The sequence below is a fragment of the Taeniopygia guttata genome, chromosome 7 (genome assembly GCF_048771995.1).
Source record: "Taeniopygia guttata chromosome 7, bTaeGut7.mat, whole genome shotgun sequence".
NCBI classification, from domain to species: Eukaryota; Metazoa; Chordata; class Aves; order Passeriformes; family Estrildidae; genus Taeniopygia; species Taeniopygia guttata.
In genome coordinates this window covers 15,217,194-15,229,807 of record NC_133032.1, presented here as the reverse complement: position 1 = coordinate 15,229,807, position 12,614 = coordinate 15,217,194, and the positions used below count along the sequence as shown (strand labels likewise).

Genomic DNA, 12,614 nt, shown 5'->3' with positions numbered 1-12,614 from the left:
GGCCAGCAATCAACTGTGCTGTGCTTAATGTTTTAAACATAAGTTTAAATAGTTAACTAAGGAAGATGAAAATATTAAAATGCATTTAAAAAATAGACTTGGCTTTCAGAAGCCTCACATTGGAAGGACCATTTTAGACACGAATTAACCCAACACAGTAATGCCAGTTATTGGTATATTCACTCATAGAAATCTGTGGATGTGTTTTAACTGTAATTGTCATGGATCTTGGCTAGCTAACAAAAACTGAGGAGAGTTCACTGAAAGAAAAAAAAAAGGATGAAATATACCTGTGATGTAGTTAGGAAAGGTAGGCAAGTGAACCACCTCCCTGTCTTGTGACCTAGAGAGCACATAGGCCACAAGGTGATGCATTTGTTGTATTTATCTGTATTAAGTAGTACTCTGCATGTAATTTGGAAGTTGATGTCTTGTTCTTTAAATAGTAAAATACTATTTGTGAGAATAGTTTTGCTTAAAAGAAGTGAAATTTTCATTGCAGAATCCATGCCAAATGCCAGGTTTCCGTAACAAAGGGAAAAGAACTTACATAATGACCATACAAAGCAATAGATGTAGTTTAAAATAAGGACTAGTTACTGATTGTACAATGGGAGTATTTACAGATCTAGGTGAAAGAAGTGCAACTGCTATGGTAAATGCTACACTGGTCTTATTATAACTGAGTAAAAAAGGACATTTTGTACTCTTGATACTGTTGAAAATTTGCTATTTTGTTATAATCTCTATGTCATATAATAAATGCTAAAAGTATTTAAGTATGCTTGCATAGGTAGCCATTTTTTTAGTTAGTGGGCATATGACTTCATAATGTTAGCATTCTATAAATTATTTGGTTTGATTTTACCAAATGGATAATTGATAAAAAAGCCAAACAATCAATAGATTCAACCTTATCACTTTTAATGCAGAGACTAATTCCTACCTCCAGAAAAAAATACACAAGCCTGTCTACATTCCTGTTCAGACTCAAAGCGGTTTGCATTTCCATGGCAGCCACCATACCAAAACTGAGCACAGGCATTGGCTTGTTTATCGTAATACCATCTGATCGTGTAAACACGACAGGGCCCTTGATCCAGCCTTAGCTTGCAGCGGAGGTCCACAATACTTTCTAAAATGAAAAAAAAAAAAAAAAAAAAAAAAAAGAGAAATAGAAACTATTCAGTTTGTAAGAGTTATTTGTATTCCACAGATTTTACTTTTAAAACTCTTACTTTGTTTTATTTTTTTCTGCTAATCTTATACAATAGTTTAAGATTCACTTTTAGTTCTAAAGATGTTAATATTGAAGTCAAGTTACAAGTGCATCTTAGTGGTCAAATAAACTGTTCCTTTACTAGCATGATTCTAGTAATTCCAGAAATAAAAGTATTATGGCTTCACATACAAAAAGAGCAGACAATACGAATATGATAATTTAAAATATATTATTCTGAAATTTGATTACGTGCAACCAGTCTTGTGAGTAAGCTGCAATTAAAAGGCATAGAGCTGTAAGCTAGTTGCCTCTGCTGTTTTTGCATCTGCTGCATCCTCCTGCTGTATACTAGTTTTCCTTGTGCTGTGGGAGAAGAGACATTAAAATACTGAGAAGAATATAAAACTCATGTCTTGCTTTTGTAAGATATTTGTGCTACTTATCTAATAAAATGGTAGTAATTATGTACATAAGTTTGAATTTAGAACTCCTACAGATGTGGATTAGAGGACTGTGACATACTAATCTAGTCTCACTGACTTTAATAATACCATGAGACAGAAAGCAGTTTTCTGTGAAGATTAATGTTGTGACTGATATTTTGTCTTTTGCAACTGCTATCTTGTCACTTTTAAAAAAAAAAACACATTAGTGCCAGAGACCAAATAAGCCATGCCACTGTTCCCAGAAAACAATGTGAATATGTTTCTATTGCTCTCTTCTGTGGCTGCCATCATAATACACTATTACTGGAATTTAAAATCCCCCAAATGATGAACAAAATACATTTGGACATTTCATATAAAAAGAATAAATCCTTTAAGCACTCAGCTAATTACTATACTTAAAATGACTAAGCGCTGTTTTTTCCTATTGTTCCTCTGAAGGAGAAGTACATTCTTTCTGTCCAATTCCGAAACCACTCTCTTTGTCTTTAATGAAGTCTCCCACCTCTGTAGACTGCCGCTCCTTGGCTGCTGGATGACCTGCTGACTGGCCACCCTCAGTGAGCATTATGTTCTCCTGTTGATGCCCCTTAGGAGCTCCCTCTCAGTTACCTTGCTTTTGCTTTTAAGTCGAGCAGTGGGATCCAGAACTTGGGAAGACAAGAACTGCAACTAGATCTGTTATAAAATCCTGAAACTACTTCTCTTCTACATCACAGACTCACAAAATCTTTGGAGAATGAAACAAAATTACCAGGCAAAGAGGTAACAAAATGAAAAATGATCTATTACCCACCAGGTCTTGGTGTGGGGCCTGCAGTTGGAAGTGATGATGTCATCACTTTAGTGGATGGTGGTTGTTTAGATGACAATAATGGTAACACAGCTGCAGGTGAAAAGAAACAGAATGAGACATTGATTTTTCATCAGCCAAAAATGAAAATGAAGAAATGAATGACAATAGAAATACCTCTAGTGTTTTCTGTTAGCAGGGTTGGCTGTTGTTCTTCATCTTGTTCCTCTTTGTAGGTGTCATAGACTACAGGAGGTACGTTGGTCTGAAATAAGCATTTGATTTTTTTTTTCTTTCAAGATACTGTGAAGTGTTTCAAAACGAACAAGCCCTCCATGACTTAGAGATTTTCTAGTGTTTTTCCTTTCCATTTATACTGACTTCAGTGTTAAGAATCAGAATTTTACCTTCTGGTTGGTTTACCAGGAATGTTGTCATATCTAAATGTTGGATAAATATTTTTTTTAATTGAGCTTTACAGAAGTCTATTTATAGACTTAAAATTATAATCTACAATTGAGTTCAGTTACTGTTCTTAGACTTAATTATAACAGTGTAATTGCTTTTTAATATTGTTATGATTCACACTGTGGCAGAAATATGATTGTATTAAATAAAAGAATCCTTGTAACAGTATCAGGAAGAAGTTATAGCTATTAGTTAATTGCCTGCATGCAACATCAGAGCTCTTACTCAGAACAACCAGCTCTGAGCATACCAAGTTAAAGTACCTGTCCTGCAGAAAATTAAGGGAAATGGTACAAATCACATTAGGTGGCACAGAAAGATATATATTTATTAAACTTCTGCTCGTTAAAGCCTGCTGAATTTTCATACCGAAGCTAATGGTTGAGGAAGATGGCCAAGATTCAGAGGACTTTCTACTGTAGATACTCTAAGTGTCTGTGCTGAAAGTGATTGTCTATTAACATTATTCTTCTGAAGTATGTAATGTAGAGAACTTGGAGATACTGAATGGAAGGATTGCCCACTTATACTTGCACCATTTTCATTATGGTTATATACTAAGGTGCCATGTTCATCTTCACAAAATTGATTGACTAATTTGGACTCCAGAGCTGTAAAAAAAAAAAAAGTAAAAACTTATCATACTGAGAAATTCAATGTATTCTTAAAATTTGGATTACTTATATATGTAAGCAATACACATGTAATCCAGAACTCCTTCGGATTGTTTACATGCATCTAAGAAGATTATTCCAGACTCTTTGGAGTATGGACTTTTTGGTCACAAATTTGCCAGCATGTAAGTCATCTACGTGGTAGAAAATACAGTGAACTACGTAAGGCTGTTCATCTAAGCTTAGTAACAACTACTAGTTGGGAAAATAACTGCTACTACTGCTACTGCAACTACTACTAATGGGAAAATAACTGCTTATCTTGCTGCTATGAATAACTATGTGAAAACAGGTTATTTCCCCAGGAAAGTGAACAAGTGGCATTTACGACAATGGGTTTCATTCTGATTTACAGTCAGATTTTCAGTGCATGAGCACTTACTCATCTTAGAAAACTTGTTTAAGTAGGTGTTTTCCTATACTGGGTGACATTCCCCCTTTGGCATGTTGCCCCATAATGTAACACCATAAACAATGGGGATCTGTATCTCTTGATTCCTATTACTTTGCAGCATCAAAACATATCCACAAAGATAATGCTTCTCCCCCACCCTGCCCCCTTGTGAGAAGCATCAGATATGAGGTAGAATAAAACTTCAATGAACGCACCTGAGAGAGTGTTAAAGTCATCAATGAGATACACGTGTTCTCCGTCTGGGTCTGAAGCAATCAGATTTAGCTCACGCACAAACTCAACCTGTGTTGGATCTGAAGTATTTAGGATTCCTATTGCATACATTTCGATGTTTGCTGCATGAGCCTCTCGAACAACAAGATCTAGTTTTACAGCTTCTCTCTTGTCTGTTTGACCATCTGTTAGCACAATAGCTACTTTTCGCACGCCTGCTCGAGCACCAAAAAATCCTTCCTGGGTTGCTTTGCGGATAGCAGCTCCTGTGTGAGTGCCTTCTCCCATGTATTGCATTTTCCTAATTGCTCTCTTAACATCCTGGCGGGTTGGATACTTGTTGAGACCAAATTCTAGCCGAACTTCTAAACTGTATAACACAAGGCCAATTCTGGTAGCATTTCTGCCTACAGTTACTCTGTCTACTAAAGCAGTTACAAAGTCTTTGATAATCTCAAAATTTTCTGGTCCCACACTCTCAGAGCTGTCAATCACAAATACAAGCTCCATAGGAATTTCCTTACATTTAATACTGCAACCTACAAAGGAAAAATAAAAGAAAACCAGAACACAATGACTTGATTTGGCATGCTTTTGGAAAAGAGAAGAATGCAAATGTAATGAAGGAATTATAGAATTTGAACATAAAGATTTTCCGAGTCCTTACCGCATATCTCTTTAATTAATTTGATTATATCTTCTCTCTGGATGTGAAAAAAATTAAATTTGAAAGTATTTTACAATCTGCCACTTTCAAATGAGGTATAATATTGACACTAACAAAGATTTTATTTAATATTTGTGTCCTGCAGTAACTTATAAAAATCTTACTGTTTAACTTCGAAACTTCTCCTTGGGAATGGGGAATGAGTTTCACATTTTGCAACAAACTATTTCATACAAAGATGCATACAAGGGTCAATAACTTGACAACACATTAACATCTCTATCTAAAACAATTGAGCACCAAAACAGAATGTAATTGGGAATTATCAGCCCTGATGTACCTGGCCCACTCTATTACCCAGACTTCATCAGCACAAAACCTCAAAACTGCTGCCTTCAGCACTGTCTGTTTAGAAAAATGATAGCTTATGTGACATGTTAACAAAGTGTTTCTCAGTATTAGAGCAATCATTTGTTATATTTTTTGAAGTGCATGACAGGACTCATCTGGTATTGAGTCAGTCTTTCAAATACAACCTTTTGCTACTGCTTCTCAGCTTTCATCATAAACTGTAGTAGTATTTATATACTCACTGACATACTTTGCTGAATTTGACTCAAATGTGGTACAGGCTTAGCAGAAATATAAATAAGTTCATAGCATGATAGACCGTGACAATTTGAAGATTTTTGCTCTTTATACTCTTAAATACTTTCAAAAAAAACCTTCCTGCAGCAAGTACACACCTGGGTGATCTAACATGAGCTATAAAAGAACATATAGCAGAAAAACATCTAAAGTCACCAGGAACTTTTAATTCCATTTCAGCATAAAGTATACAAGAAAAAAGCAGAAAGCGTTGACTTGGTTTTTTTTTCTATATTATTACTGAGGTGGCTTCTAATCAGAAAGCTCTTTAAAAGGCTATGTTTCATCTGATAGTGTTGTTTATATCTTGCTAGAATGGGATTTAAATAATGGAATTTGCTTACTGTTAGGCCTTGGTCTCCCTTTGGTCCAGTTTTGCCCTGTAACAGTGATTTCTAATTAAGCTATTGCAATTAGATAGTAACATTGTAATTGAGAACACTACTTCAGCGATACCATTATTAGAAAAATATTTTTCCAGTAGAAAGTTAAACTAGAAAACGTGTGCTTCTGATACACTTGCACTGCCTTGTGCATGTAGTACCTGCAACCTCCTATGGTAGTTTATGGGAAGTGGATGACCTCAAGTCTCCCACTGGATCACTGTCAGTTGTCTTTCACTACTGTCCTGATTTTGGCTGGGATAGAGTTCCTTTTCTTAGTATCTGGTTCAGTGCTGTGTTTTGGATTTATTATGGGAATCATGTTGACAACACTCTGTTGTTTTGGATATTAGAAGTGGTGCTTACCCATAGTCAAGGACTTTTCATTTTCCCATGCTCTGCCAGTGAGAAGCTGCACAAGGAGCTGGGGGGAGCATGGCCAGGACAGCTGAGCCGGACAGGCCAAAGGGATATCCCACAGCATGGGAGGGCACACTCAGAACAGAAACTGGGGGAGTCGGCCGGGAGGGGCCCAGCACTGCTCGGGCATGGGCTGGGCATCCAGCAGCAGGTGCTGAGCAATTTTATTTGGCAAATTTATTTGGCTTTTTTATGATTATGCAAAAGCAAATTTATTTGGCTTTTTTATGATTATGACTATAATTATTCTTGGTTCAATTATTAGGCTGGTTTATATCTATCCATGAGTCTTCTGGTTGTTTAGGTTTCATTTCACTTTTTTTTTCTGATTTTCCTCCCCATCACACCAGTGCTGGGCAGTAGACAATCGAGTGGCTGTGCAGTATTTAGTTGCTGGTTGTGGTTAAACCATGACAAGTGCCATAAGGAAGAAACCACATCCAAGTGGGAAGTGGTGTATTAATCAAATAAATATCTTTGTGCTTTTAAAGTTTTTAATAGTTTCAGTTTCTTAAATATTTCAGATTATATGTACTTAAATAGAAAAAAAACCACACAACCCAGCTTTGTTTCTGAGTGGTTTATGAAAGCATCTGTGATAAACCTGAGTTACTCACAGGTTCTCCAGATAAACCAGGGTCGCCCACATCACCTTTTTCTCCTTTTTTCCCCTTGTCACCTGTAGCTCCACGATCTCCCTTTAAAACCATGGTGGTAAGCAGACAGAAAGTGTAAGTCAGTTTTTGTTACACTTCAGATTTCTCTCTTGTCATCTTTGTTGAATGCACATTAATCTTGTGACGTGAATTAGAAATCTTTGTTAGAGATCATTTAAATAAATTGGTACTTTGTGAATTTCATTAATAACTTTTAGTATGGCTAAGCATTTTTATGGGAAAAAATACCTGAAGTGAACAATGAAGCATCTAAAACAACTACATGCAGACTGAGGGGTTTCATGTGCTATTGCATGATGGAAATTATTATCTGTGCCTTAGAAAAATAAGATAACACTAGAGAAATAGAAAAGAAATCCAAGGGTTTCATTCATTAGAATGAATGAATCCAAGGGTTAATTCATTCATTAGAATGAATAAACAGAATATTACTCTGAGAAACTTTTTGGCCCAGAAAAGGTGTTTGGCATAGCAAACAGATGTATTAGTGTATCTTGGTTTGATTTTTAGTAGACTATGGGACTTCGTACAGCCTTTCTGAGCCATTATGATCACACCTAAAAACTGATTCCAGCCCCCCTTTCTCTTTTTCTTAACGTTGATTTAGTCACAAAATCTAATATTTATTTTAATAATAAAATAATAATATCACTTCTAATAACAATATAACTTCTAACAATAATATAATCTTCTGGTGTCTGGGGCTCCTTTTACACAGAATTCACATGCCTTCAATAAGAACTGACTGTAAAAGAGCATTTTGAGTGTGTTGGCTTCCATCTAGGGCATTATCTCACTATTATCTCTGATTTAGATATCATACCTTCTCTCCCAGAAGTCCATCTCCAGGGGGGCCTCGTGGTCCTGGCATTCCTTGAATACCTTGTTCCCCCTAATGATAATCCAGGTAGTGATATTAACCCTTTGTAATCTTTCATCACACAGTAATTTAAAATGTTCAAAGAGAAAGCTTTTCAAACTGCATTTTAACAAGGATCTTGAGGCACTTTAAACAATTTAGTAGCTCATTTATATTTCTCAAGTACTTCTTCACTATAAAGATACACAGTATTGAAAACCCATATGATCATGATTTGATTTAATTTTAATTTGATTGCAATTTTAATTTTTTCCCTCTTTCCATCCCATTTTAGTCCTTCTCATTCTACCTTTCTTATTTATATCTTTTGAGTCTGTGTCATCTGACTGATGCTTTGGGTAAAAGTGCATATTACAAGGAAAAATTATTAGTACACACATTCAGGATGGAGGCTTTTTCTCTACTGAATAGAGTGGTAGTACACATAACTAATTCAGACTGTGAGCATGAGAGTTGAGGCAGAGGGAGTGTTATTTTTAATTTTGTAAAGGTTTCTTTAATTGATAAAAGTTCATTCTTCTTTCCCCAACACACACATGCTTGGACTAGTTTGCAGCAGTAGACAGAACATATTTTGCAATTGCTCACATTATCCTTCTCATTTTCTAGCCTGAGGCTCTCTTCATATAGGAAAAAATGTGAAATCTCCTTAACACTGTGATGGTCAGATTGACCACTCAGCACAGGTTAAATATTGAAGACGCTGAGTCTTTTTACCTTAGTTCCTTGAATACCTTCACCAGGAGGTCCCAGAGAGCCAGGTGGCCCTGGGCGTCCTATGGTTCCCTAGAGAATGTTCAGAACAAAAATACACAATAAATTGTTATACTACTCTGTAATTTCTTGTCCTTCCTCTACCAAACATGTCTTTTTATAAGTAGTGGTAATAAGATTGCTCTAGCTGAGAAAGACTCTTTTTGGCCTCTATCAGATTCTAATAATCCAGTTTATCCTTTGAAGGAGTCACTTGGCTTAATACTTAGTGAACGTGAATCACCTTGCTGATAGAGATATATACTGCATTGAAGGATGGATTGTATTGGTGGGATATTGAGGACTGAATTAAAATTTAAGAGAAGATTATTATTGTTTTTTTATCTTTTACCACCATTATACAGTAAGGTCTATGCATATATATACTAATGTGGCATTGCAAATAAACACTTGTTGCTAATTTATAAGCTAGTTTTCAATAGAACTCTAGAAAAAATGTTCCCCTTCCATGTTACTCACAGGAAGCAATCAAAACCCAAATAGTACATATTAATTTTATGTCTATACTGCTATTCTAGTATCCCTGCATGAAATTTTCAGTTTCCTCATTTGTAAGGATCTCATGCACATGCTTTCTTGGTATTAGTGCTGCCTGAGAAGGTGCTTCACCACTGCTTTTCGCTGGACCCCGCCTTCCTGCCAATGGGAACTGTATCTCAGGGACCATCACAGTGTGCAGGTAACTCACTATGGTGTTGCATAATATTTGCATTTGACGTTGTTGAGTTCCTTTTTATTTACATTCAAACCAGTTCTTTTGTATTCAGTAGACTTTTGAAATAGCTGTAGGAGCACAAGAGTTTCCAATTTGAGAGGTTTCACAGTGAAAATTGCTTTTTATAGTTACAGTTATTTTCAGTCCTTTATAACGGTTACAAAATAATTACAAAAATAATCATTTTTGCAGGGATCAATCCTCATACTGGCTATTAGGTGATTATCTGATTTATACAATAAAAAAGAGGAATTCATCCCAGAAGAACTTAACAGTAGTACGTATAGCTGTAACAATAGTATAAGCAAGACATACTAGTGCTTGCCCAGCCCTTAATTCTGACCAATGATAGGTCTGAGAAAATTTTTGCTGCTCAGTTGCAGCTAGTGTCTGCAGGAGCTAAATGTTTTGTCACTGATCTTCACTGCACGGTTATCACCTTATCATTTATCATATGCGTCCACAAGGAGGGTATGGTTTGTGGCTAGTCATGAGAAATAGTTTTGATTTTCTACAAAATAAAGATTATTTGTTGGATTAGTTGCTTCCAGTGAAGACAGAAAACATGCAGATGTCTATTTTTATAGTATACTTCCCCCCCTTATTTTAGAGATTAGACAAAGAGAGACATAATTGTTTAAATCTCTTACTTTTGGTCCTGGCAAGCCTTTTCCTGGGGGACCAGCAGGGCCAACTGGTCCTCTACTACCAGGATCACCCTGAAAGCCAATACTTTAAGAAATAAGTGGTGAATACCAAAGTTTAACATATCTCTAGAACTCTAAGCATCTGTTATACCCAAATGAGATAAAGAGAAGAGAACTATTAACTGCACTGTGCAAGTCCAAACAATGCTAACCCAAGGATATTGCTGGCAGGACAAGGAAGTTATTTGGGACAAACACTGGCTGGTGGTCTAAATATATTCAAGTCAATTATGCACAACTACACAGGAATTACAATTCCCATATTATACAATGAACTCCAGATTCCCCAAACAAAAACAAAAAAACCCCACCCCCAACAAACATAAACCAAAAAAGATCTACCTTTTATATACTGAGAAGAAAGTTAAAGCTGGATTAAATAGGTATTCTGACTTTGACCTATACATAGGAGTTGTATGTCTATGAAGTAGAGTATACACAAGCATTTGCTTTTCTAGATCTAGAAGTCTTTACCTTAGGTCCTGGCAGTCCAACTCCATCTGGGCCTTGTTCACCGGGAATCCCAGGGAGGCCTGGCAAGCCCTGAAATTGTATGCACAGGCAAAATATAAATTTAATTTACAGCTACATTGACTACATGCATTTGTTAATATTTATATGGTAGTATCTTAACTATATTGTCTCTTAATGGGATCACTATGATCTACAACTGGTTAAACTTTACACTGATATTCCAGAAGTAGTGTCAGTAGCATTTACATGTGTGTTGCATGTCATGCAAGGGCTTGAATGTGTTTGAAGGTAGAGGAGTCTAATCTGGAGAGGCAGTTGCAGAAGCAGTTCTTTGCTGGGTTGCGCAAAAATATCAGAAAGTATTATAAATCAGTTTCCAATCTCCATGTCAATATTTGTTCATTTTGGTTCCTCAGTGTGGCAAACGCAAGCACTTTTGCTTTTGTCTTTAGCATAGGCAAATGCAAATATGTGTCGTCCAAACTCCCTGACTGTCGCCAGCAATCTTTCTGAGACTTCCTTGCTGCACAGGCAGGTAACTGCCAGGGCTGGTGGAGCATGCTGATGAGCAGACTGGATATGTGAGGCCAGTGCTGCACACATGTGCAGGGAAGGGAGAAGAAGGAACCTTTTCTCTTTGCATCCTTTTTTCAGGGATTGGTTATATCTACCAATAAAGGCCTCTGTAAAGATTAGTTCTGTCTCTTAGCACACCAGTTGCTTTTTTAGTGGTTCTGGGATGTATATGGATCCAGCTGCTTAGCTAGATTGTATTTTCCTGTTTGGGAATAAATTTTGTATGGTTGGGCAGAAGACAGGACCCTACAGGAAGATTTTGAGGGAACTGATTGAAACATCAGTGATACTTAGGCAAAAAGAACCCACTTGGAATATACTACAGAGTGTAATCAAGAGAAGTGAAGAACAGGGATGATCTTGTGCTATTTCAGAGAGATATTTCATTTTATTCTGTGTTGAACTGCATTTCCACAGCTGAGGAGTTTTAGGCTTTTTAGGCTTTTAGACCAGCAGTAGGCCTATGCATATATATACTAATATATACTTCCTAGCATGTCAGACATGGAGGATAATCCCTTAAGTGTAGCACTTATTTCTTCCCAACTCACGTAAAAGAAAAATCCATAAACTTACAGGTGGGCCAGGATAACCATCTCCTTTTTGCCCAAAAGGCCCAGGGGGTCCTGGAAGGCCTTGGTCACCCTGAAGAAGGCAGGAAAAACAGATGAGTGAATGCCAAGACAATTGCTAGCAGGAAATTATCCATGAAAGTGAAACTTACTTGGCAAATATACTGTCATTTGACTTTTTCTGTCTATTGGCTAATGTATTTTACTATGTGAATTATTATTTTAGATTTATTTAATCTTGGACTAAACCAGAGACATTTAATAGTGCTTATGATCTACACATCTGATTCACTAATTTTAATATTTTTAAGACCTCTGTCTGTTGTCATTTGTGGCCTACATATAAGAAGAAATTAGTTTAGTTGTATTTCCCGTATATTTATCATCATTTGTTCTAGAATTCTATTTTCCTATAGTGCTGTGGAACCTCATTAAACCTTTTGAGTATAAGAGGATCTTCCTATGGGAAATGTACAACTAACCTCCTTTCATGGATCCAGACAGCTGGACTATCTCAGGAACATATTTACCAAGAAAACTCAGGATGTTAACTGTCCCAGCCACACTGGGGGGTGCAGTGAGTTGCTCAGTTGCTATCAAATGGATAATCAAGATTGCATTTGTTCCTGTAGCTATCCAAAACATGGACATTTAAAACAGTGGCAAGAAAAGATACATGCAAAAAAAACAATTAATTAGGATGTAGAAAGCTTTACCCTCTATGCCTTTACTCTGTATGGTTGTGTGTCTAAGAACTAAGCAAAAGCAGAGCCACTAGTGCTGACAAAGACAGCAAAAAGTGAAGAATGTAGTCACAGAAACATGCAATTTTGCCCAGCTTAAAGAGCTTTTGGGGGGTTCAAGGCTGAGGGAGAGAGACTTGCAACTCT

General features: G+C 36.5%; 1 protein-coding gene across 1 annotated transcript in view; it reads right to left on the bottom strand.

The window, feature by feature from the left end:
• Positions 1-907: 907 nt before the first annotated feature.
• Positions 908-12,614, bottom strand: part of COL28A1 (collagen type XXVIII alpha 1 chain) — a 31,487-nt gene continuing 19,780 nt past the window's right edge. The window contains exons 23-35 of the mRNA XM_030278419.4: positions 11,729-11,797; positions 10,577-10,645; positions 10,046-10,114; positions 8,624-8,692; positions 7,850-7,918; positions 6,967-7,047; positions 5,891-5,926; positions 4,899-4,935; positions 4,213-4,770; positions 3,299-3,540; positions 2,639-2,726; positions 2,465-2,554; positions 908-1,135 (exon numbers count right to left, since the gene is read on the bottom strand). Coding sequence (XP_030134279.4) covers positions 936-1,135; positions 2,465-2,554; positions 2,639-2,726; positions 3,299-3,540; positions 4,213-4,770; positions 4,899-4,935; positions 5,891-5,926; positions 6,967-7,047; positions 7,850-7,918; positions 8,624-8,692; positions 10,046-10,114; positions 10,577-10,645; positions 11,729-11,797 — 1,677 coding nt within the window. The 3' untranslated portion in view covers positions 908-935. The remainder of the gene's footprint in view (positions 1,136-2,464; positions 2,555-2,638; positions 2,727-3,298; positions 3,541-4,212; positions 4,771-4,898; positions 4,936-5,890; positions 5,927-6,966; positions 7,048-7,849; positions 7,919-8,623; positions 8,693-10,045; positions 10,115-10,576; positions 10,646-11,728; positions 11,798-12,614) is intronic.